Genomic DNA, 26,203 nt, shown 5'->3' on the forward strand with positions numbered 1-26,203 from the left:
CAGCATAATTTTTAACTAAGTGGAGTTGTTCTGTCTCATTAGTGTGATTAAATGGATGGCAGAGCATTACTAAGTTCATTGTCAGAGAGACTGTTGCTTAGTAATTTAAACTGCACTAATCTCATTATTCAGTGTTTTTGCCTAACAAAGATGGTGGCTCTGTTGTTTCAGGCACATTCACAGGCTGGCATGCAAACCCCGACAACTGCAGTGGTGTTTAAACCATCAAGCCACAGGCTCCTAGAAGTCATTCAGGGTAAAGCTGAGTAGGGGGAGCCTCTGGGACTTCCAGTGAGGTTTGTGGTAGTACAAAAATGCACAACTAATGGAGTACTCAGGCACAGGGCCTTGTGAGCCTCCTCTGCTCCGAGGACTTGAGAAATGCTCTTCCTCGGCCTCCCAGAAGTGTCCGTGCAGCCAGGGCCCAGTAAGGTCCAAACTAATGTCACGTATTTCACGTGAACAGAGATGAACCACATGCTACTGAAGCAGGCATGGAGGCAAAGCTAATGGGAGGGCGATTGGTGGCTGCTGGGGCCTGCAAGCCCAGGAGGTGTAACCTCAAGGATTGTTCAGGGCACAGACAGAGGAAACGCAATGCACCCGACCAGGGCTGGCACAGGGCTCAAGGGCACTGGGTGGGCGACTGGAAGCTTGTGCTGGCGTTTGCCTGGCCGAGGTGGAGGCCGCGTCCCGTGCCTCCTCACCAAGCTGAGGCAGTAGTGTGGGTCCAGCAGCCACGGAGAGGCTGCCTCTCCCCGCGGTCCTGCTTCATAAGACCAGGCTCTACGCAGCAGGCCGACCACCACCAGCTCCCCACAGCTTCCGTGGAAGGGGTACAGAACCAGACCGGGCTGCGGAGCCGGGAACAGGGACGCCCTGAAGGTGCCCAATACTGCCTATCCCATCCGGGCAGCCCCTACCCCGCAATCACCACCCGCCTCGGCTCCCCTAGCAACAGCGGCGCTGGCGGCTGACCAATCAGCGCTCAGCGGTGAGGGCTTAGCCAATAGGAAGGCGGTGATGGGCGGGGCGGGCAGGGGGTGGGAGGGGGGGGGGGGGGCCGCCCGGCGCCGCGCCGCCATCTTGACGTCTGAGGAACAAAAGAGGCGAAGCCGCCGCCGGCGCGGGCCTGATTCCAGGTAACGGGCGCCTCCCCCGCTTCCCTGTGCTCCCCCGGCCTGCCCGCTCGGCGCCGCGGGCTCTCGGCGACCTCGCCGCCAGTCTCCCCCTCCCCGGGAGCGGTCGGCCCTGAGCGGGGGGTCGGGGGCTGCCACTGGCGTATGATGGGCGGCGGGCTTTGCCTCAGCAGGCCTCGGCCCCGCCCGCTGCGGGAGGTCGGTGGCCGGACCGGGGGAGGCGGCTGCCCGACTTTGGGGATGCTCAGCGGCAGTCTCGGGAGTGTGGCGGCGGCAGGGGGAGGAGCATTGCCCTGGGCTCAGCGGGAGGGGAGGGGGATGTTGCCTTGATTCCCTCTGGGGGAGGGGGAGAAGGAGCGGGGCTCTGGCCTGGCATCACCTTCCGGGGATGTTGTCCGGGATGCGGGGGAGGGAGGTATTGGAGGAGACGGAGCTTATCCCGGTTCGCACACCGCGTCGCGCTTCCTGCCGAGCCTTGCCCTGCCCCGGCGGCTGTACAGGGCGGAGGTTAGCGGGGCGGGAGGCTCCGGCAGCGCCGGGCCTGGCTCGGGGCGGGAGGAGGGGGTGTCCGTAGTTATGCGGTCTGACTGACGTGTCTGGGTGACCCCGGAGCTGGATGTCACCCCGTGCTGTTACTCAGCAGTTCTCACCTGTCTGAATAATCAGACGCTGGTTTTCCGCTTTGCCGAGTGATGGATGTGCTGCAGGTTTGGCAGGTGTTGACGGTAATATTGCAAAATGAAAAAAAGAGTGTTGCATAATTGGACGTGCTGCTCACGAGTGCCCTTTTTCTATATAAAGCTGAAAGACGAAGTGATGCTGCTTGATGGGAGCTGTTCTGAGCATCGCAGGCTTATAATACCTTCTTAATGTGGCTTGGGGCCTTCAGGTGCTTAAACGAAAACTCGGTTGAGGCTTTGGAAATCGGCATACTGCTTACGAAAATAAATGTTATCATTGTTGATAGAATAACAGTCTGTGGGTAGTTACACCCTGATACGACCTTGGCCTTAATTCCACTGTGAAAAGTATGCCTGTTTAACACTGATATCTTTCCTGATATGTGCTGGAATGTAATTACCTTCCACTTCTAGCCTGTCTTTTCCTTGTCTGTCCCATATGCTCAGGTGTTTTAGAAATCCTTCCTGTACCATATGCTTTTTTTAGACAAACACCTAAGGGGACACTTCTTTGTCAAGTATTGCAAGTAGAATTTTGCTTTAACGTTTAGTTCTGCAAAATGAAAGCTAATGTGAGTTTTATTTGTCTTAACTTTTCAGTCAGATAGTGAGTTATTGATCATTAATCAACACGTAGCAATGGGATGAGAGTAAAGCAGTTCAAGTTTGACACTTGAAAATAACAAGGTGATGTTTTGGCTTTAAACGTCTAAGAATTGGTATATTTGCTTCCAACTGGTTAAATAAGATAAGAACTGTTTTGTAAAATTTATAATTGTCTTAAAGTTGAAATGAATTTGTATATTTTCAGGACTTACGATAACATTAAGGAATGGAAACTAGGGCTATATACACATGCATACAGGGAAGGAAGGGAGTGATTATTTTGTTTACATTTAGCCTATTTAGCATCTTCCAGTTTGCTTTTTTTTTTTTCTTTGTTAAAATATAATACTAAATGAGGAAGAACCTGATACCAGAATTGAGGAATATGCTCTTAAGTGCTTAGAGGTGTCTCCTGGTTAAGGATTGCAGGAAGGATTTCAGGGAAGGATTGCAGCTATTTATATGTACTTGTTTGGAAACATTTCAGACCTTAAACTTGACCAGGTTAAAAAGAAAAAATCATAAATTTATTTTAATTAATTGAAAAGCTCTTTTCCTACTTTTTCTGGTTTTGCTGTTCATACCTTTCTGAATTAATAATCTGTTATCTTGTCTGTCACACTTTGTTCATACAAGTAATGTAAGCTTCATGTTGCTATTAATCTTGAGGAAGGGTAGATCAGAGCCATGGTAACCATGCAGTTTGGTAACTTGGGAAGCATCTGGAAAATTGGACAGTGGTCAGTCATATGAATGCTGGGCTTTGTGCTTGCAAAAATTCTTTCCCTACCAGTTGCTTGTAAGGAACACTTCAGGTTTGTCAGGCATGTAGTGTTTTCAAGCAGGATGAGAAAATATGTTAAAGTTGCCTGCCAGTGGATGGGCTTACCACAAGTCACTGGTATCGTGGTACTTCAGTTGTTCTCTGCTCAGCTGAGGATTTTGAGAGGATATTTTGTGGATGTTTTTTTCCTCTAAAGCACAGAGAAAGGGTATAAACCTTGTGATAACCAAAGGTACCTCGGTCTGCCAGCTCTGGTGCTAGGGACACGTGTCCTCCTGCCTTTTTGATTTAGGAATTGTTGAAGGCAGGGAAATGCATATTCTGTTTGCTGGGGAAAAATCTACTTCACTAGCAACAGAAGGACCACAAGGATATTGTGTCTAAAGGAATGAATTAAATAGTAATTAAGAAAAAGTATTTAAGTCTTTATTGTATGACTGTTTTTAGTGATTTGAAATGGATAAGGTATGGGGCAATTCTGGAGTTACTGGTATATTAAATGTCAGTTACTTTTGATGATTCTCATCTGATGGTGTGTGGAAGTTGGGAGAAAGCTGAGGTGTTTCTCTGGTAACTTGGGAGCCCTACTTCTGAGCCATCTTGGTGAGGGGCTTGCCCCAGCTGGGGAGTCGTTCCAAAGTGTCTCCTTGGTAATGCTTCTGATGCTGTTCTGCCCCAGAGCTTCACTTCAGGTGGACAAGGCTAGGGGCAAAGGCAGGGTTTTGAAGTGAAGCATGTGGTTTATAATGCTAAGCTTCTTCCTTTTTGATGTGGTTCATTGGTTTTGTTAATATTTCTGCACCAGTGTTTAAACACAGAACTTTTTTTAATGCTTAGAAATGTATTCCAAAAGTACAGATACTGCATCAGAAGATTTGAAGGGCAGAAATTGAGACACGACTAAAATTTTTTATTTGAATGTTGTCCTAGCTGCACCCAGAAGTGTGGAGGTAAGAGCTAAACTCTGGAGTTTGAAGCTTTATTAGGCTGGTATTTCATATTCATAATAATTCTTGTGTGTCTAGTGACCGTGGGCTAGAGCCATTATCTGAAAGCTGTCAGGTTTTTACACTGGTGTGCGGAAAATCTTGCTGCCTCTCATTCCATTCATCCACTTAGCAGTTGTTGAATTTGCTGATGCTTGGCTCGTCGCTGTTGGCAAGAAGCTGCAGTTGGTCTCCAGGCAACGCAGGTCCGACTGAGCATCTTTGCCTTGCTTGAAGAGATGAAAATTTTCCATTGCGGGGAGAGGATTTTTCCTCTGTTGCTAATTCTACCTGGCTCTATGTGTTGCACAAGGTTACTGTATTTTTGAAACAATATAGGGATAGCTTTTAAATATTAAGAGGATACATTTTAGAATTTTAAGGTATAACTGCTGATGTGCATTTCTCTAGCTTTTTTTTTAGAAATAGCTCATTAGAACATTATTTTTGGGCCTTTCATAGTAACTATTTCAAAATAGTATTTCTAAAATTCTAGCTAGAAATTTCTCCTGCAAAATCTAAAATTGGTTGTGTTTCACTGGGTGTTAGGAGCTTGGAATCATCACTGGGGCTGTGTTAAGAGTTAAGGTAATGATAATCCTTGTGATAGGTACAGAAAGTACTCTCGCACCGCTGGTTATCAGATACTTAACCTGCAGCCTTCAGTAACCCTGTGTCTGGGCTGTTTGTGTATATGGGAGATTGTCTGTTGGAGATAGCTGGAACCAGCTAGTGCCTAGTTTTGTATCATTTTACTGGAAAAAGAAAACCTTGATCATGAAATTGGCCACTGAGAGTCTTGCTTTATGAAGACAAACTCTGCCTTGTGCCATGATTAATGGTTGGGCAAGAGACAGCACAGGCAGTGACTGGTCTGGGTACCGACTGGATGAGCTGCGTACGTGCTCATCATCAGCCAGTTAATAGTCTAAACAGAACAAGTGAATGTGTTTAGTAGCCTTTCAGCTGTACTGACTCTCATCCCGGTCTTCTGTCAGGCTGTGAAGATATCCTACAAATTGGAAGGAACTGTGGAAAAAAAAAACCCAACAAAACATTTGGATGATTTACTGAAACTGCCTCAGGTTGTTGAGGCTGACGGTGAACAAGCTCAAGGACAGAAGATACAATTATTTATGATCTTTTTCCTTAGAAAATCATACTTTAAAGCAGCAAGAGTTTGTGGGGTTTATGACAGAATCTGTATTAGAATAAGCACAGTAAAGATGTTTATTTTCTTGAAGTGCAAAGGCCTTTGAGCATATCCAAATAGTTATGCAGTGCTGTGATGTAGAAATTTTCTTCAGTGCCTGAAACTTTATCAGGAGTTGTGGCTGCCGCCTATTTTATGCTTATTGAAGATGACCTCTTCCTTTTAACATTTGTTCGTACAGTTTTCCAGAAGAACATTTTAGATATATGGGGATAATATGGTGGCAATTGGCATTTTTTTTTTCCAGTCACATCAGGTTAACGATCTCATTCCTTTTTACAAAGCTTAGTGAAACTGCTGACATGGAAGACATCATCTTGATATGTATGAGGTGTTAGCTCTCTTAGATTGATTCAGTTTAACTGAAGATGGGCTAAATTGGTGGGTGGATGTGATGGCTCATACTGAAATAACAAGCATTGTAACTGTGATCTGTTCAAGCTAACTCTAGAAAAAAATTGAATCTGGCTTAGTATAGCTTGTCAGTTTTCTGAAGATACTTCTGTGAATACTAAAGTTGAGGGTATAGTTCTTAGATGAGGAGGGAACAAAATGTTTATGGAGAATAAATTCAGGATTCATGAAAATAAATAGTCTCTTGAGAATGAGGGGTAAATGAAGTAAATGCTGATGGAGCTGCAGTGAGTTGAGTGTGAGAGGAGTGTCTTCCAGTTCTGTTGAAACAAAACCTTTCAGATATTTAAATGTAAATGCTGAAGGGTGATTTTTAAAAACATAGGCTTGGAACAGGAGCACAGTGTGGATAGCAGTGCTGTATTGCAGGTTTTTGAAGAGAAAATGGTTATCAGCAGTCATTCTGAGTCTTCCCTTTTTGACTAGTGAAGGAGTCGTGCAAACCACACCTGGTTGTGTGAGAGAGTCACTGGGTGCTACAGAAAATTGCATGAAAAGCAACAGATTTGTTTAAGGGGGAAGAGCTACTGTGGTTTTGTCCTATTACCTGGGCTAATGAAATTGACTTTTGCATCACTGAAGGTATTTCAGCCTGCAGGGGAATGAGGGCAATACAGCAAATGTCTGGCAAAAGCTTCCTTTCATAAATTACTGAAATTTGTAAGACTTTTTGAGTGTTTTTGTACTGCTGTTTGAGCCTGTAATTGGTCCAGATCGTGGACTGTGAGATCACTGAAAGATGGAAACATGAAATGCATAAAGAATTTTTCTTTTTAAGAAAAGCAGCTTTGAACTTCTATGGAGGTGTGCTTGTACAAAAGGTCCTTGTCCCTTTTACTGGGGAGTAACCATGTTTGAAATGGGTTGTGTTTACCAGAGGAAGCATTCATGACTTCCTCTTGATTTTTGTTGTGCCACATCAGTCGGTCTTATGAGAATCCTCTCCTGTCTCTACTCACTTGTGTCCAATTTGCTGCAGTTTAGCAAGAAGCACAGTGAAATGATTCTTTTGTATTTTGGGGTTTGAACTTGTGTAATTGTTCATCCTGGAAGGAGCTAAAAGTTCAAGGAGCTGTATGTTCAAGTTCTGAGGCTCTAGTTATTTTCATAACTCTTCTTAGCCAAAGAACATGTGGAGGTTTGAAGCATATGAACTCTTCCCTTTGAGATGAAAGTCTGGGTTTTATTTTCTGATTTCAGGTGTGTTTTCAGTAGTATGAAATAATTTGAAGCACAGATACAATTTTACAAGATGTTAAAAGCATCTCCTTAACTTGAGCTCTTCTGGAGAAAAACTATCATGATCATCAGAAGTCTCAGAAACTGTACTTGAAGAATTGTAGTTAAAAATATTAACTCCAATTTCTGAAAGAAGTTAAGACTGGATTGTAGGATTTGGGCATCTAAGCTTGAACTCAACAATCTTGTCCTATAAGTTGCTCTTGCTTAGGTTTAAAAAAGTATTAGGGAAGGGAATAGAGAGAAAATCTTCACGTAGTTAAATGAATGTGGCCCTTGAACGGGACAGTTGTCCTCTTGAGCAACTTCTCATATATGACAACTCCAGGGCCAGTCACAAGGATACCAAGGTTTTATTGTTGTGTGTCTAGAAATAGAGTTCTCAGACAGCTAAATTCATGGTAAAGAGAAAGGCGTAGTCTTAGATTTATTTTAATTTTAATGCTTGAAGGTTGGGGGGGATTGCTGTCTTTGAGTAACACTTTTATGTGTGTAATACACGCAATTTAGCTCTTGCTGTTGTATTTTCAGAAGATTAAAGGCTGAATTCCATTTTGGTTTCTCCACAACAAAGAGCAGTATTTTCTTTTTATAGAACTGGTGTTTTTAGCCATTGGTGCCAGAATACTGTTTTAAGATGGATCAGTTTCTAAATAGGAAGTTTTAAGTAGCTTAGTTTTGGTGGTTCAGGTTTCCTAGTTTCCATGGCATTTTTACTTGGAAAAGAGTCTAGTTCTTAAATTACACAAACCCTGGAAAAACCACATGGGTCACAGTTGGATGCTCTTTTCTGGCTGAATATGCTTAGTAACCTGTCACTTTGCTTTATTTTGGTTCTAGGGAGATAAAATAGCTCTCCCTGAGGGGTAAGACCGTGGCATTTTTCCAGAGTAGTTGTTAAGCTTACAGATAGTGTAGGGAAAGCTGAAAGGTCTTGCTTTTTGAAGTATTGGTTGTACTGAGCATATAACCTCCTCACTGACATTTAAGAAGTTGCAGCTGAGGGGGTTTCAGCTAAGAAGATTCTAGATACTCTTGGAGACCACCTTGGTTACTGCTGTGCTTTCAAAGACAAAAGGATTGGGCAACCGAGTTTCTCTTGGTAATGTAGAGTGAGTTTAGGAAGATAGGGATAGGATTGTGCATAATAATAGAATGCTGTGCAACTTAAGGGTTTTTCTTTATAGTTTGTTCTTTCAATATATTATGCTTAGATATATCAATGTTCTGTAATTCATAGTTTCATCTGTTAAAGTTGTTCTCAAAAAACATTTCTGATGCTTGCTACTTGAGCTGGCTCTACAGCTGTAGTGTTAAGTTTATAGATGTAAATCCATGTCTGTGTGGCAGTGTTCATTTTTCATAGTAACTACTGCTGTTTTTTGGTTTTTATTTTAAAGGAAGACATAACTAGAACTCTGGAGATTAAAAGGTAATGTAAGATAGCATAAAAATGTTGGTACTTTAAAATGTTTTGTGCTGGAAAAGTACACATTTCTATACATTTGTCAGAGTCTGGGTGCATCATCCTTCTTACCTGTACTATAGACAAAATTCCTACTCGATAGGCCTGGCTATCTCATCACAAAAGTAGTATCTACAAAGGTCTTACACTCTTTAAGTTCATAGGAGAACAGGATCTTAAATGTAGCACTTGGGAGTCCTTTGCCATTGCAGGCAATGTTGGACTGCCCTCCTTCTGCTCTCAGTGGAGTGGAGGAAAGATCTAGAGTAGCAAGTACTTCTGGCCGTGACATAGCTGAGCTGAGGTCCTCAGAAGAATCTAGAATATATTTTTCCTCACTGTCATTTTAAACTGCCTAGAGAGTTCTTTGTTTGTTTGTGTTATTTCAGTGGTTTTGAAGATATGCAAAATGTTAAATGTTTACAAAAATATTGTAACATTTCTAAAAAAAGAATACTAAATACAATTTCAGCTGTGTTTGGCTTGTCATGTGCCAGTGATAGATGAGCTCTGGCACACATCATAGAATTTTCTTAAAATCTAATGCCATTGTGTGTTCAGTTTTATTGTTGAATTCCTCCAATAATGCAGCAGGAAAAATGTACACAACTTGATACAAGGAATTTCTGTAATTGGTATGCAGAAGGGCTGCTGAACTGATGAAAACACACTTTCCACCTGGTAGTAAGTGTGTGTTATTTCTTGGTGGGAATTCTTTGTTCACCATCTAAAGTTGAAAATGGGTTTAGCTTTCCACCTTCCAGCGCTGAGACTCTCTTCTTCAGGAAGAACTTGCTCCTTTTTGGCTTTTTGTACCTGCAGGTGGTTATGATAAAGTCATCACTACAGTGCCTGACTCCCATAACCCTCATGATTTACCACTGAAAGCTATAGCAAAAGTACATCTGCTTGGAAAGGGAATGCATGTGTAGTGTCAGTATGTAGGTGTGGAGGAATTGGGATATGATTCTTGGATTCATACGTGTTCCTGATGAGTGTTTTTATAAACTCTGATGCTTACTCATTTCGGAGTGCTAGTCACGTGGGATGACTTTTAATTATTATTACACTGATTCGCTGTAGAAGTGCTTAAATAGCCTTGGCTTGTGTCAAAGCTTACAGCTCAGCAACTTTTTTTTTCCCTCCTTTGCCATCACAACCAGTTAGTTTAAACTTAATGGAAACAAATGAATTTTTTCCCACTTTATTCTTTCTGTTAAAGTGAGCTGAATAGAGCAGTTTCTGAAGTACCTTATGGCCCTTGGTATTTCCAAACACTAGCCAAATTTGTTAGCAGATGTAAAGACCTACAGCATACTGCTGCCTTGTAGCATGTTTTGTTTCTGCATTTGGGGAAAACAGAAAAGGAAAGAGCTAAAAAAGCAATATGGTCACCTATGTGATGTCTCCCTCCACACGCCTGATGTTGTGGCACTGCCTCTTTGCCTCCATGATGTTGAAGGCTATTAAGTCTGCTGTGTTAAATTTGCTTTACTTGTAGTTAAAGGGACGGGGGTTTTGTCAGTGTACTCATACTGAAGATAAACTTTTTTCTTAAAATGAGTTACCAGAATAAGTGTTTACTTCCCATTATTATGCAAATTCTAAGGCCTTTTCCAATACCATAGTATTCCTATGAGCACAATATTATATAGGCTTTGCATTTCTACCTCAGTGAGATAAAAAGCTAGAAACTACAGTATTTATTGCTTTAACTTAGTTGTATGGTTACTATTAAAGATACAAAAAGCTTCAAAAGCACTTTAGCATGGGACTTGCATTGTATTTAGAGGTATGATGCATCCTCAAAGTTAGGAATCAGTTAAAACAATTGTAATAAATGAATGCAGAGATCTTTCTTCCATTAAGAATGAAAAACCTTTATTGTACAGTGTTTGCTTCCTAATATCTCGCAGTTCATCTTTAAAATGGAATTTTGTATTTTTGATAAAGTTTCAAAGCAGCTGACTGGATGCTAGAGACTTTGAGTATATCCATTCTAGTGTTAAGAATTTCTGGAGCAGAACACACCAGAGTACCTTCAATTCATGAGCCAAGCAGCAGCTAAAGCAGCAATTCCTTACCAATGTTACACTAGGCAAATATGCTAATAAAAGAGTGTTACGTGTTGAGGGATGTCATTGGTTTTTATCAGAATGAATCACAAGCTGTGCAAGACCTTTGAGCCTGAGCATGTTTATCATATCTAATATTTTTAATATTCTGTTGTTGCATCCTCTGCTTTGTATTTTTTGTTCTTAGATTCAAAGAATGTACCTTGCTATTTGTGAAGTAACATAATACTAGTGGTGGAATATGAAGTTTGATCACACGAAGATTCTAAAATTCCTGTAACTATTCCAGCTTGATAGGTATACTGTAGGTTCTTAAAGTGTGTTTATTCTGCTTCAGTTGTGAAGGGTTGTTCTCTTTCAGTGTTGCAATGTCTTGGCAGCTCAGACCTGAGGTACCTTTTCACTTTCGTGCATGAAATGGTTGGTGGGCTCTCACAAACATACCATCCTCTTCCTCACTGATATTTGCATGTTCCTGGGTACTTAGTCAGCTGGTATTAATTTCTTCCTGAGTATTCTTCCACAGAGGCAGACTTCTCTTCAGCTTTTCTAAGGGGCCACTGATACTTTTTTTTTTTTTTTCTTCCTCTGTTTTCTGTTGTCTGTGTGCACCATTCCTCTTCCCCTTGGAAACCCGGAAAGGGGCTTAACTTTGTCTGGTTCAGCAGGGCTAGAGTGTCCTGCAGCAGCTCAGCTCTGCAGGTAGCTACCCTGCCAGCTTTCCCTTTGCTCTGCCCAGTGAACTGAGAGAAGGACAGACAGAGGCTTTACTGCTTTGCTATTTCTGTCACTGTAAAGCTGGTTTATGGCTGTTTGGAGCCACAGATACTGACCACCCAAAGTGAAAAGTCTGCAGTTCAGAGAACCCAGTGTGAGATTGCTTAGGTGGGCAGCTATACATCAGTAATTCTGCTATGACAACGTTCTGGGAAGAGGTGGTGTTTTTGAGATTGTTAAGAAGGGGAAAGATCAGCTTCTTAATTGAGAGCTGTGTTCTCCAGAGGATGTGTTTGTTAATGCAATTATGTTGGGACTAAGTTGAGAATCTATAATGACATGAATACCTTCCAAAGAATTCTGTCACCTGAGAATAATGTTAAGTCTGAAAAACATGAATTCATTGCAGTATTCTTTCAGTGGTCATTGTCACATGTAAATGAGAATAAGGTGTCTGTTCATGTCACTTGGAGTATTAAACATAGTTTGCTTATTGTATGAATGTCATGGCTCAAGCTATTATTTTGTTTAGATGATGTTTTATTTGCTTCCCTGAAGTTTTGTCAGATTTTTTTCTTGACATGTGAAGGAATAGTACATTTTTTTTTCTTTCTTCTGAGGTGTCCTTTGAACAAAAGATTTTAACCATGGGCGCTTAGAAGCACGTAGGAGGGAAAGGGCAGGGTACACTGAGCCTGTGTTTGGTATCTGGGGAAACTGCCTGAAAACAGCTGTTCTGAGCCTTTTTTTTTTCTTTCCCCAAAGAACATTGAAAAGAAACTGGGTGTAGAATCAGGAAAGACAAAAAAGAACTGTATTGTGCTTTTATGCAGATTGGCATCAATGTCACTGGAGGCTGTTGAGTCTTAAGTTGAAGTTTCTAAGGAAGTGAAACCAATTTTACATACTTCTGAGGTTGTTGATGGAAGCAAGGTATTTATAAATGAAACAGTGAGAAGCATTTCTGATGGACATTACAGTTGTGCTCTAGGTCCTGTTGTTAATCTGAGTGGCAAGTTTCCCAATATTAAGTAGGGCCAAAACGACAAATAAATCCTGATTGTTGGTAGTGGTACACAGAGGAAAAAAACCCCGTAAGATCTTAACTCAATTTTTTTGCAAGTGTGAAGAAACTAATTGGATTAAAACAAACTGAGTTTATTAGCTAACCAGTGCTTCTTACCTCAAAAGGCTAAAATATATTAATTTTTCCAAGTGCAAATGAAAACCTATGGATTCTTTAACTTACCAGCAAGATTGTGCAGTCTTGCTGCTGCCTTCTTGAGCAGTTGCTGTGTTTGTATCATACATGCATTATAGGTTTATAAGAAGGCAGTAAATTGCCTTGTGCAAATGAGCTTGGCTTTAGGGCTTTATAGCAAGGAACTCCTTGCTGATGCTGTTATTATATTTTTTTTACTATGAGAGCTATAAAAAACTTGCTTTGTTATCCCTCAAAAGGGAAGTTACACTGTGTGATGTGCTGCCAGATCTTACTTTTCCAGGAAACAGTGAAATAGCACAATCAGTCCTGTCCAACTCTGTGCTTGGCAATGCTATTGCTGGCTGATGTGGTGCACCACATGCAAGTATTATCCAGACCACTTGGGCATATATGAAAGCAAACAAGTTGACCTGCTAATGAGCTCCCTGAAGATGTGTTGGGAAAACAAGGTGTTGTTGTGCATTGTCTGTGGGAGGTGTGTTCTGCTACAAAGTAATTTCTATAAGGTAAATACCTCCTAGGCTTAACTCCTGATGAAACTCTTCTCCTATGCAGTAGGACCAGGCTTAACTAGGTGTTTGAGGTGAAGGGATGTTGCAAGGTACTTTCTAAGTTTGAATTGCTGCAGCTGGCAATCCGTGTCTGAATATCAGGGCTAATTAGGAAGGTGGCCACAAAATGGTAATGCTGTCTTGGACAGACTGGCTGATGTCCATTTACAGTGGCTGTGCCGGTGTAAAACTCTTGTCACCACAAGATCACCTACCTGTGTGACTGCCTCCCAGTGAAGGATGGTGCTTTTCTAGCTTTTGCTGGGAAATTCCAGAAGTCTGGAGGCACTTTTGGCTCTAGGAAATCCTAATTAGAAAAACTCTTGAGACTTGTAAAATTACTGGTGCTTAAAATGTCTCTTAATAGAAGAGGCAACTCTTGGGCAGGACTTACTTGGGCACTAATGCGGCTTGCCTGGTGTTTGGTGAAAGGCTGAAGTATGTTACAAAACTGCTGGTAAACCAACTCTCAGTCAAGTCTTAAGTGAGGAGGGTATGACCCTGCGTGGAGTGGGTGGTAAAGTGGGGAGCCAGGGAGCAGATCTGCCTCCAGAGCACCGGCAGTGCCACCTCCTGACTGCGGGGGTGGATGGGACTGTCTGGAATTAAAGGTCAGGCCCGGGTACTCGGCTCTCCACGGTGTCTGGGCACCGCTGTGGTGCTCAGCTTGGTTGTAATTAAATAGGGTTTGGGAAAGAGCTTGTGTCTTGGGTGGAACTCAGAGGCTTTTACCTGTGTGTCTCCAGGTTGTCGAGTTGTTGATGTTGAGGTAGATGAGAAGCTTATTTGGGGATGCAGTACCTGCATTATGAAAAAATACAACAAAAGTAGTACAGGTAGAGACGGCAAGTTTACTGATTTTTCTCTAATCTTAAAATATAGAGTATCAGAAGAGATTATTGTTTCTTGGAAGCATTATTCCAGATTAAATTTTACATATTCTTGCAAAGAGAAGCCTGAGTTTCGTTTTCCGAGTGAAATGATTCATTAAAAAACAAAACAAACTGGTAACATCCCGTAAAATAAGGCTCTTGAGAGGGGGGGAAAAAAAAAAAAAAAGCTAAGTGGTGTGTAGTGAGTAAAACTATTGATCTGTTATCGTGAGGTGCAGGTAAACATTCCAGGAGCTGGAGTTCAGTTGATCGATCTGTTGTTTCTTTAAGCAGTTTAGTTATTTAATTCAATTAGTGCCCTCATGCCCAGGGCGTGCTGCCGTGCTCCCAGCGCCGCTGCGTTAAGCCCGCAGGTCTCTGCTTTTCCAGTTAATGTAAAGCTGTTAAACGTCTAAGGAGGACAAATAAAAATAGACCTGTGACCTAGAACACTTTGTAGTCTCTTTGAATTAAGTGCATTATTGTTCGTGTAACGATCTTCAGGCAAAATAAGTACGGAGTTGTTTTTAGCTGCAGAAAGTTAATGATTAAAGCGCAGGTCTAAAATTAGAGCAACTCGACTTAAAAATTTACTGGAAAGTGCAGAACCAGAGAGTCATGGTTTATTTTTTAGCTTTGCTAAAATTTTTGCTCCTTCGGTTGCGTACCGAAGTGCAGGGTGCGTGGCGCTGGGGGCTGCCCCGGCCCAGCCGGGTACTCTCGCAGGGGCACCGCGGGGTGGCTCGGTTCGGCCCGCTTCGTGATGTACGCATAAATACCTTCTTGGAGAGTGGATTGTTAGCGTTTAGTTTTCCATTTGAAAAGTTAGGATGTATGTAATATTGTAAGTATTTGACGAGTTGTTATGATTAAACGTGTGAGCTCAGCGTGGAGCCGGGCCGGTTGCTGTGCTGGCTACCCGGGTCTTGGCGGAACCGCCAGCGCCTCTCATCTCCGTGAGAGGGTGGGGTCCTGGGGCACGGTGGTTCGTCTGCTCTCCGAACAGGCGCTGGAGGGCGTGAGGCGTGACTCCAAGTCGTGGTCTCCAGGGCTCAGCACCAGGATTTGATAATTAAAAAAATAAAGGAGCCAGGAGATGGCGGCCCCGCCCGCTGCCCAGCGCCGCCTCTGCGCATGCGGGGGGCGGGGCCGTGTCCCGCGGCTGCTGCTGCCATTGGTCGGTTCTGGCGGAGGGGCGGGGCCGTGCGGGGCTGTCGGGCAGCGCTCCGCACTCGGCCGCAGTCGGCGCTTCCCGTCAGAGCGGTGCGGGAGCAGCTCGGGGGCGCTCGGCTGTGCCCGACCTGCGGGGAGACTGACGGCCCGGCCCTCTCTTGTGTTTGTTTTAACAGACTTTTGAATCGGAATAAACACCTTCGGGTCTTAAAAGCTTCTGGTTCTGAACTGCCTTCACTCCAGTCGCCTTCTTCTGTCTAATGTGCTACAAGGATGAGCCCAGCATTTGGAGCTATGGAAGTGCAGCACTATTCCAAGGGAGTCCTGCTCGAGCCTTTTGTCCACCAGGTTGGAGGACACTCTTGTGTCCTCCGGTTTAATGACAAGACCATCTGTAAACCCCTCATTCAGAGGGAACACCAGTTCTATGAGACTCTCCCAACAGAAATGCGCAAATTCACTCCACAATACGAGGGTAAGTTACAAACCTTGGGATGGTGTTGGGCTCTTTCTTTCTGTATATGCAAGTGTGATGTGCTCTGTTATCTCTGAAATCTCTTCGGTGTGGAAGAGATTTTAGGGTTTTCTTTTCATGTATTTTGATGTTGTCTGAGGCAGGCTGTGGAGATGCAGGGTGGAAATGCTTGCATTAGAGTAGAGCAGCTCTGCTGGCGATAGCCCATGTATCTCCCTTAGGCACAGGTAAGCAGCTAACAGCTTCTGAATATTTTCAGTAATTCTCTGCTGCTTTTTTTGTGGATTTCTGAATTTATTTTTTCCCTACTACTTTTGTGTAGTGCTTGTTTGCAGGGGTTTGGAAAAACAGGTTGACAATGTTTTTTGTAAGATTGGTTGTGGTATCTTGGCTCTGGGTTTCTCCTCTGAATCTCATTCTGATCACAGTAAATTGGTGTCAGTAAGGTGTCGTGTTGATTCTGCCATTAAGGAAATGAAAATTCATGGCATTTAGGTAGGCCAGGATCAAGTAGCAGTGATGAGTCTGCGTCAGATGTTATGTAGGAGTGGAAATTCCAGTTCTCCTGTGCACTGCACTAGTTAACAGAAACACTTCTTTTTCTTTGCTATTCCATCAACTACTGCCTAATAATAATGTTTCTGAAGCCCTTTTTTTTTTTTTTTTAAATGGTGTTGCTTTTTAAAGCAAACTGATTTTAACAAAAATAATGATGAAGTTTTGCAAAATGTGAAACTGTCAGAAGACTTCAGAGGAGCTGTTTGAAAAATAATACTCCTTGCACACTTGCAGAGACTTTTTGACACATCTGACTAGAAGTTCTGTTTGACTGTAAGAAAATGTGATCTTTGAATAATATTTCTCAAAATGTAATCGAACAATTGTACAGTGTATGTGGCTGTGTGGGGAGGGATTTAAGGGTAAGGGGCCTCACTTGGTCAGTCTCTTGTCATTTTTTTCAGGATAAAGCCAAAGGCCATTTGCTATCTGGCTCTCCCCCCTTTTTCCCTGTTGTCCTTTCCTTTGTGGCAGCAGGACTGTCAGAGCTTCTGCTCTCCCTGCCCCAGCTACCGTGGGTCTCAGAGCCGCCTGCCCAGCTCAGAAGTGCCAATCGCTCGCCGAGACCTCTCCCCTCTGGCCTAGTGAATGGGCTTCAAGAACTGTGCAAACTGAATGCCATGAGCATAAAGAGAGAGGACTGAAAGATAAAAAAATAATTCAGACAATTGTTCTGGTTTCTTCACTAACCACTGAAACTCACTAATGTAGCACTGAGCGCATCTCTGTCAGAGCGCTCCACTAAGGCTCTTACAGTGCAATGCAGTGCTCTGAACACTCAGGGGAAAAAAATGCCTTGAAGGTTCTCCATGTTTCTGTACCACAAACAGATCTGTTTTGTACTGCGTTTTTGTTAATTTCGTAAGATTGCTGCATAGCCAGTATCAATAAAATATATTTGAAAAAGGAGAAGAAAATGTATAATTGAAAGTGGTGATTCTAAGTGGAAGGTTTTGGAGTAGTTTATATTGTAATGTGACATTTCCCCTTGTTTTGCTCTATTTGCAAATCAGTCTTCCCCTGGAGTTCTATTAATCAAATATTGTTTGGATAAGTGTTTTTTTTTTTTTTGCTTTGCTGTCATGCCAGACTTCAAGCTCTTGGTGTGAGGGGTTTTTTGTGCAGGTCACTTTTCACTGCAAGGTGTTGACAAATGTTTTACATCTTGCTTAGGGTCAGACCAGTTAGGGTTTTTAAGTTAATAAAAGCTGCTATTAATTGAAATTGTCTCCTGTTATTATTTGAGTCTTCCTTGACTGCATCAGAGAGAGAAAATAAACTTTTGTATCATTGCTTTTGTTGACATGATAAATTGTCTTTTGTGAGGTGTCATTTTTGTCTAGGTCTTTTGATATTTGTTAGGTTGGCAGATGAGGTTTGGCCTGTGGCAAGATAGAAACTAAAGACCAGGGTAAGAGAAAAAACAAAAGTTGCTACATCCTTAGTGTAAAATTGTGCTTTCTGAAAAGTTTGCTTGTCACTTCAGCAATTCTTAACTGTCTCTGTCCTTTCTCTCTTCAGGTGTGGTGTCAGTGAGCTTTGAAGAGGATGAAGATGGAAATTTATGTCTAATAGCATATCCATTAAATGGGGACCATGATAATTTAGAAAACTTAGATAATTCAGACTGTGAACCCAAAAGTAAGCTGTTGCGATGGACTAACAAAAAGACAATGTTGTTAGAAAATGAGAAGATATCTAAGGAATGGGTCCGTCAACACAGGAAAGAGGAAAAAACAAAAAGGCAAGTTTCATCAGTGGGAATGGAATCTGATGTGTTGAAGCATAGCATGTTTTGGTATTGTATTAGGATCTTCTCTTCAGCATTCCAGAACATACTCCAGACCTCTTAACTTTCATTTTCTTTTCTCTTGTTTCGTTTCTCCTGAGCTTTTTAGTGCGGAGTCAGTAGGGAAACTAATGTGTCCTCAGCACAGTAGTGTGCTGAAATAGTCTTCATTAGTATTTTGTGCTATGGTCAGTTGAAGGTTTCTCAACCTTATGGTTGAAGCTTCTGGGAAAAAACAAAAAACAACAAAAAGAAAACCAAAACAAACCGAAGTCCACAAAACCCACCTGCAAAAGCACAAAACTTGTATAAAACCAAACCAAAACATTACAGTGTTACTATATACAGCATACTTTTGTATGCTTTACATACATCCTGCTTTATCCATTGTTCATTTATGTTAATTGTGCCCACTGTCAACTGTGAGCTATATTGTATTGTGCTAAAAACAGTGACCTTAGTAAATGATAAATCCTAAAGCATATTGCTACTTCTTTCACTGCTTCTATGCAAGTAATTCCCACAGTTAAAGAATATGTAAATAGAACTACTACATGTTACACATTTGGCTATATACTGATTTATGTTAATATGCAAGTAGCTTTGTAAAGGTTGAAATATTACTGGTAAGCAGCTTGTCCTATAGGTGAGTTGTATGGAAAGTAAAATAAAGCTTCTGCTAACTGGTGAAGGTGAACACAATGGTTTGTAAAGTTAAACCTGCTGATTGTGCTTGAAGTTTCTTTTTCTTCTTGACCTCTAATTTGCTGCATTGTTCTGTTTTCCAGTCACAAATTGGAGGAAGAATTTGAGTGGCTGAAGAAATCTGAAGTCTTGTATTATACTGTAGAGAAAAAAGGAAATGTCAGTTCACAGTTTAAACATCATAATCCTTGGAGCATGAAATGTCACCAGCAGCAGTTACAGCGAATGAAGGAAAATGCAAAACACAGAAATCAATACAGTATCCTTTCTGCAATACCTCATAACAATGGAATGAGCAGGGCTCTGCTTTTTGTTTCTTGAAGGTGCCAGATAAAAGTAGAGCACAGTCGAATTCCAGACAGACTCTGAAGCTATGTTTTGCTTGGTGACTTTGGAAGGGTGGCCAGCAGTCTGCAGAACATTGGGCTTTTCCAGCATGTAGTAAAGTAGATAGGCTAGGAAATTCAGATAACATAATTCCAATCTACAAGTTGTGGATTAGTTAGTGGAAAGGTTTTACAGCATATACTGTGTTTGGAATCTTCCTCTACACAGTTTACTAATGAAAGCTTTCGAAGGAGAAGAGTTCTGTTAGTTTTTGTTCCTTTTGGTATTGATGAGCTTAAAAACTAGGGTAATCTTTCCCTTTTCAGCAGCTTCTTAAATATAGAGGCTGTTGCAGTCCCTGGAGTTGTCTGCTTCTAGTAGTCTCTTTTTAGTGACTCCCTTTATCAAAGAAAAGCTAAATATAAATTATCATATAGGACTAGAGGACAGGACACACAAAACCAGTGACTGAATCCATGAAAGCTGAAACACATTATCATGTTCTGGAACTGTAGGCAAACATCTTCACACTGTGCATTCAGTAGAAAAAAGAGATTTTGCCATATGCAGTGTTGGATGCAACTGATAAATCCTGCAAAAAATATTAATATCTATATACTTAGGTAAATAAATTCCTCATCTGAGGATTTCTAATTAATGGGTTACTGAAACATCTCTGACTAGTGAACTGTTCAACAGAAAGCATTTCATGGCTGGTATCCTTGCCATTTCACTGTAGAAGATTATTAAGTTACTTCAGTAGTAGTGTCTGATCTTTCTCAAATAATATTACTACAGATGTTCTGAAATGCTTTTTAATTTCTTGGTTTCAGAGGTGATGTGAAAATGCTTTACTGTTTTTGAATGGCACCTGAAGCACACAAAATATTCATTTTCCTCCAAAAATTGTGTCTTGGTAGGCAGGAAATTCTTCATAATTCCAAGTCTGTGCCTCAGCTGCTAGATTATATTTCTCTATGTCCCTGCTTACTTTTTTATTTTCTTTTCTGTTTTCTACTTAATGTGGAAATTCATCTGTCTTCTCCAGAGACCAGTGAAGCTGGAACTCAGTATTCATTCTGCTTTATACCAAGTTTGTGTAACTGTAACTTTTTATAGGCTGCTGCGTCCCAGGCACATTAATGTTTTGGGTGTGCTTAAAGTTAAGCCTGTGGCACTATAAAATCTGCGATAATGGTTTTTAAAAGCTGTATTCCTCATTGTGAGGGTTGTTCCTTAACCAATCAGAATTCATCTTACTGGAAAACCTCACATCTCGCTATGAAGTACCGTGTGTGCTGGACCTTAAGATGGGGACGCGGCAGCACGGAGATGATGCCTCAGAGGAGAAGAAGGCAAATCAGATTCGCAAGTGTCAGCAGAGCACGTCAGCTGTGATTGGAGTCAGAGTTTGTGGCATGCAGGTGAGAGGAAAACTACGTACAGACAACAACAGGGTTGTGGCCAGTTCTGTTTGTGGGGTTTTTGGCTGATGTAGTTACCCCATCTGTGGCTGTGCTTCCTTTCCTCCAGCAGAGGAATGAGACTTTTTTTGATTAACATTTTACCAGTTGAAAGTGGCAACAGCTGCAGGAGGAGGTGGCAGCACACGCTCCCCATCAGTGAACATGTTCTCTGAGTACAAAAACATTCTCCTGCACAATAGCAGCAGTTCAAAATGGTGTAGTATAATTACTGATTTAATTCACATTTCAGGGATAGCGTAGGAAATGATTGAAAAGAGGGTCTTGCCAGTACATGCATTTTGAATTAAGCATGTGGAAATTTGCCAGAATATTAAGAAGTTATCAGTTTGGTCTTGTAGGCTTTGAAAAGCCACAGATCTCTCACTGCTTGAAGTAGATTTGATGCAAATGCAGACAAGAAGTGGCTTGGTAAATGTGGTAAGACTGGCGGTCAAATAAGGATTCAGAGCTGAGGTGGACTTTCACCTGAGTGTTTTGTTTACTTGTTTCTGTATTCCTAGAGTGACAAATGGGAAACAACTTGTTTGTATTTGAGGCTTTTCTGAAGCCTCTCCTCCCATCCAGTAGATTCCAGGAATGCCAGCAGTGTTTGCTAGGACTTGTTCCACATCAGGACTATTGGCATGTTTGGTTTTAGCTTGCTGTTTAACTTCAGAGAAAAGCATGAGGGAGAAATGAAAGTGTGGGAGCTGCGTTTCTAACCACAGTGTGCTGGCATCTGAGTGGGGGCAGCTCATTGTTCACCTGCCAGCAGAGACCTGTGCTGGAAAACAGGGAAGAACTTTGGAGCACCTAATCCTTATGTGACCCAGATGTTTAGGCATTACTGAGCTCTGTGGTGTACAGACTGCTTTCCTATAGAAGGAATCTTCCTGCTGGAGCACCTCAAACTTCTTTAAATAGAATTAATAATGGGATACATCTTGGCTTTCTATAGGAATGTTTGCTATCAGAGCTCAGCATTCTGGGAAACAACTGCTACACCTGAGAGCAGAGGCAGGTAATGAGTTGAATGAATGGTAGTGGCACAAGTTGTATCTTGACTTGGGAGGTCTTGGCTGCAGCTTTCCTAAACTCACTTAAATTCCTCACTTATGCATTCCTGGTGGAAAAGCTTAAATCTAAACCAAAGGAATTTTCCATTTCCTCCATGCCTTTCAAGTTCCATAGACACTGCTGGATCTGTTGTTGTTAGCAATGTCTGAAACTGCAAGAGCAACGTTAAGAGTAAAGTAGGAGTTAAGTAAAGCCATCTTGTAAAAGCTTTCTGTGCCAGGCTTTGTGTTGCCAGCAATTTTAACCATTCCTTTTCTGTTGTCTTGTGTTTGTACGTGCAGGTCTACCAGGCAGTCACTGGACAGCTGATGTTCATGAATAAATACCACGGAAGAAAACTCTCAGTCCAAGGATTTAAAGAAGCACTTTACCAGTTCTTTCATAATGGCAAATACTTGCGCAGGGAACTCTTTGAGTCTGTTATTAAAAAACTGACTGAACTGAAGTCTGTCCTAGAGAAACAGGAGTCTTACCGCTTCTATTCGAGCTCCTTGCTGATCATTTATGATGGAAAGGAAAGGCAGGAGGTTGCTGTTGACTCAGACCCAGAGGACTTAGAGGACCTTTCGGAGGAATCTTCAGATGAGTCTGCAGGAGCATATGCCTACAAACCAACTGCTAGTACTGTTGATGTCCGTATGATAGACTTTGCCCACACAACCTGCAAGTACTATGGAGAAGATAGCGTGGTGCATGAGGGCCAAGACACGGGTTATGTTTTTGGACTTCAGAATTTAATAGATATTATTAAAGAAATAAGAGACGAAAGTAGTGAATAAACAGTGTGAATGCGCATCAGTAGAAAGCACTATTGTGACTCTTTGTATTCCAGATTTATTGGCCACTTTCTGGTGGTAGGAATCTTCACAGGCTCTGCAGGGATGGTCCCGTCAGAGTCAGACTTGTTCAGAGGGCATTTACTTATATTGGTGCTGGACCTAGCACTGGCAGAATTTGGTATCCTTATTTATTTTAACTTTCTTAAACATTCCATATTTGATTACTCAGATACCTCTGTTATCCCTGTGTGTATACGTTCCAATAAAATTCTTTTTGTTCATTGTAAGTGATGCTTCTGTTGCTGGACTGAGGAAGTGATGAAGCTCAAGAGATCTTTCTGGTGGGGTAATGCAAAAGCAGAGTATGAAAAGCCAGGCTCGCCTGCCTGGTGAGACTGCCTGCGGAGCAGCACATCCATTCTGGTCCTCTCATCAAGAGTGATGAGCAAGTCCAACAGAACCACCAAGCTGGCTGAGGCAACAGGGCCTGCACAGTCAGGGGGAAAAGATGGCTTAGAGGGACCAAGCGGCAGAAGGTTGGACGAGACACCTCCAGAGGTTCCTCCCACCCAGAGTGATGTGAACTCTGAGAACTTGTCTCAAAATCTCCAACAATTTTTTTGTGTGTTTCAGGATCTTGTAAACTCTGTAACCCATTTCCAGAGAGCTATTGACATTTTTTAATCTAAGCTCAGCCAAAACTGGCATAAGGAACTCACACAGGATTAGCTGCAATGGCAGGGACTAGGGGAGAGCTGCAGGGCCTAAAAGGTGTCCTAGCAGCTTAAAATCTTACTTGGGGCAAATAGGAAGGAAAGTGAGAGGACAGTGTATAACTGAAATAAAGATTACAGAGTGACTCCACTGATGACTTTTTTAAGAGGAACATTTGTTTATCTGACCATTTTCAGATAAATTACATCTCCTTGTGAAGCTTGTAAGTCATCCTGATAGCATGAAACAGAGCTGGGCGTGGAAGTGCTGAGGTAAGTGTGGGAATGTTGTTCTTGGTTCTCAGGGCTGCCCAAGATAAGGAAGTTTCACGTAGAAATGAGTCTGGGGAGGTGGGTGGTGCGGGGATCATCTTCATGGCTCATCCATCCTTTAGGTGCCCACAGGTATGCTGAGAGGTGGGATGTGACAGAAGGGCTGCAGATAGGTGGACGGTCACCCTCTTCAGTCAGCTACAGCCCTGCTCCTTTTGTTGGAGCTTTAGTTTCATGTTTCATATTCCCAGGTTGTCGCTATCAAGTTCTGATCAAAGTCTCTCTCATGGCTGTCCTATGCTCTTCTGTGCTTTTTGAAGAGGTTTTTTACCTTTGCTCTAGCAGCATTAGTTTGTGGGTGCTTTTTGTCATTTGTTTTTTCCATGATGTTTCCATAGACACAAACTGGTGCTGGTATTAAACCAGGTGTTTTTACATCTTGCAGTCACCTCACTATTTTATGTCTGTAGAGGGGATAATTCCCTAAGAGGTAGGTTTGTTGATTCTTAACTACCTCTTGTTGCTGCTCCATGGGTCTCCAGTGCTGGGTGCAGCTGATGAGAGCCCTGTGAGCAGCCCCTGAGCTGCTCCTGGCACTGGCTGTGAAAAGCCGTGGGAGAGAGGATGGGGATATTTATTCTTAGCACTTTGAACTGCAAAATCCTTTGGGCAGCGATACCTCCTGTCTCCTGTCCCCAAGATGTGCTGTAGGTATGAATCAGAGTGCCCGGAACACGGAGAAGGGCTGTGCCTGCAATGTGATGGTTTCTTTTTCGGTTCTTCTGCCGAGGATGTGGTGCCCTCTGCTAATGAGCTAATGCGCTAATGACGAGCCACTTGGCAGCCCTGTGGTTGCCTGTCACTGGTGCTGCATATGAATAAGCCTCTCTGTGCAGAATCATCTGGTACACCGTTTGACTTTGTGGTCTGAAATTAGCAGGGATAAACTCTAATGTACTTGTGTGACGTAGGAACTCTGGAGGGAATTCATAAAATCCGATGAGAACAATCGCATTTGCTCTGATGGAAGCTGTCTCCAGAACAACTCCTCCGTTGTTTTGCTGCCTGCAGACAGGGCTCTGGGTACAGGCAGGGAGCTGCCCTCTCAGTAATGCTGCCAGCACTGTCAGCTTGGGTCTGGACAGGGTCTCAGACTGTTGTGGTGGCAGCAGTCAGATCCAGAGCACTTGGGGGTGCATATAATAAGGTGAAACCGGTGCTACAAGGCAACTGCTTCTGCCAACATTGTCTGAGGATTAGCAGGGTCTGTGCCAGTGCTGTGAAGCAACAGCAAGGTGGTTGGGAGCTTCCCGAGCCTCAAGCAGCACAAGGGGGTGAATTGGGACAGAAATCATGTTGGTTTTTTTTAATCAGTTGCTTTAAAAGCTGCAAGAACAAAACGTCAGGAAGAAAACTCCTTTACCTGCGCAAGGATCTAAAGGGTTCAGAGTGTTTCCTCAAGGGTTAAAGAGGGGGTGACCCAGATGGCAAGTGGCTCTGAATAGCATATTATCTGGTGAAGTTCAAGAGCAAGTTTGTTTTCCTTCCATGCTGTTCTGCACAAATCCCTCCAAGCAGTTCCTTGTGTTTGTGGAGAGGCAATTGCGTAACTGCAGCCTGGGACAGGCCGGGTGGGAGCCAGCGAGCGGCCATGTCACCCCTCACCCCTGTGCCTGGGCTGCTCAGAGGACAGGGATAAGTAGATTATGGGTCTGGGGAGGGGTGAATGGTCACCGAGGGGCCCGAGGATTGCCTGCCTGTCAGGGCATAGCAAAGGACAGTAACTGGATAATGGGAGAGAAGCAGCCGGGCTGGGGAAGGAGGCAGGAGGGCTTCTCTGGTTTGTGTTCCCTCCTTTGGCTCTGGCAGGTGGTGCCAGGCTGACCCTGGAGGAAGGTGCTCTGGAGGTGTCCCTCCCAGCCAGAGAGAAAGCCTACAGAAAGTGCTGGGTTGTGCATTGATCCCTCTAGGGAGTAATCCTGCCCTCTCTGTGCATGCCCTGAGCACAGCTCCCCACTGCTCTGCTCCTGCCTGGGCTGTAACCTCCCCCTGGCACTGTCTGTGCTGGATGCTCCTGGGGAGCACTGAGGCTCCCCCTCTGCAGCCACTCTGCTCTGTGGAGCACGATGCTGAGTGCACGTCCCTGCTCATTGTGGCTCCCCTGCGTCTGGTCTCCTTCCTGGCTGCTGCTTCCTGATGCTTGGAGAGGACCCACCTTTTCCTGCATCCTAGCCTGAGGAAGGCCATCCCAGTGATGTGCTGGTCCTGATCCTGCATTAGGGGCTTTGTAGGGGCTGGGCGAGCACCAGGGAGTGGTCCAGCCTGGCTGGAGCTGAGCACCCCCAGCCCTGTGTCCCTGTAGCTTCCATGTGTGATGCTGTGCTGGCCCTAGGCTTGCAGGGATCTTGCCATACTTGAATGGGTCATTCCTAGCCCCAAAACTGGGGCGGCTGCTGGGAGTCACCATGGGTCAGCTGGCCAGAGATGGTGCTGGCTTCTCTGGTGAATTGAGCTTGGCTTCTATGACAAGGCACTGGGGACAGGGGGCTGAGCTGGGGTCTGTGGTCTCCCAGAGCCTTTTGTCAGGTGGCCATCCCAGTATCGAGGCTACGCAGGAGTAAGAGGCAAGGAGTTATAGCCCATGGTCACCCTGGAGGAGAGAACACCTCCATCCCTGTGCTGTCCTCATCCTGTGATGCTGCCTTTTGTGTAGCCACTGGACTTCTTCCTCTGAGCTGGATCCCTGCCAGTAGGGAGGAACACACGAATGGCTTTTGTGGAGCAAGAACAAAATACTTCCTTGTGACCAGGCAGCAGCATCCTCCCAGGGGAGCAGCCTAGTGTTGCTATGACAAGGAACAATGTGTCCTGTGCAAGGGAGAGCAGTGCACCCTGCTCACCC

General features: G+C 43.3%; 1 protein-coding gene across 5 annotated transcripts; it reads left to right on the forward strand.

The window, feature by feature from the left end:
• The first annotated feature begins 1,038 nt into the window (after window positions 1-1,038).
• On the forward strand, window positions 1,039-22,602 carry IP6K2 (inositol hexakisphosphate kinase 2). 5 transcript variants are annotated; one of them, XM_071755928.1, is made up of 6 exons: window positions 1,039-1,142; window positions 15,316-15,614; window positions 17,694-17,916; window positions 18,750-18,925; window positions 20,242-20,417; window positions 21,818-22,602. In XM_071755928.1, exons 2-6 carry the CDS (start codon window positions 15,413-15,415, stop codon window positions 22,313-22,315), a joined length of 1,275 nt encoding a protein of 424 aa, XP_071612029.1. In that variant the 5' UTR covers window positions 1,039-1,142; window positions 15,316-15,412; the 3' UTR covers window positions 22,316-22,602. The 5 variants fall into 5 exon arrangements, with proteins under 5 accessions (XP_071612029.1, XP_071612030.1, XP_071612033.1 ...); XM_071755929.1 differs by having other exon boundaries at window positions 1,091-1,149; XM_071755932.1 differs by lacking the exon at window positions 1,039-1,142 and adding an exon at window positions 1,493-1,646.
• Window positions 22,603-26,203: the final 3,601 nt, after the last annotated feature.

The sequence above is a fragment of the Heliangelus exortis genome, chromosome 12 (assembly GCF_036169615.1).
Source record: "Heliangelus exortis chromosome 12, bHelExo1.hap1, whole genome shotgun sequence".
NCBI lineage: Eukaryota > Metazoa > Chordata > Aves > Apodiformes > Trochilidae > Heliangelus > Heliangelus exortis.

What these genes read in the sequence shown, in the direction of transcription:
- IP6K2 (XM_071755928.1), top strand. Translation starts at nt 15,413, where the DNA reads ATGAGCCCAGCATTTGGAGCTATGGAAGTGCAGCACTATTCCAAGGGA. An exon ending in ATTCACTCCACAATACGAGG is followed by an intron (nt 15,615 to 17,693) that starts GTAAGTTACAAA and finishes TTCTCTCTTCAG; the next exon opens with GTGTGGTGTCAGTGAGCTTT. An exon ending in AAAACACAGAAATCAATACA is followed by an intron (nt 18,926 to 20,241) that starts GTATCCTTTCTG and finishes TTAACCAATCAG; the next exon opens with AATTCATCTTACTGGAAAAC.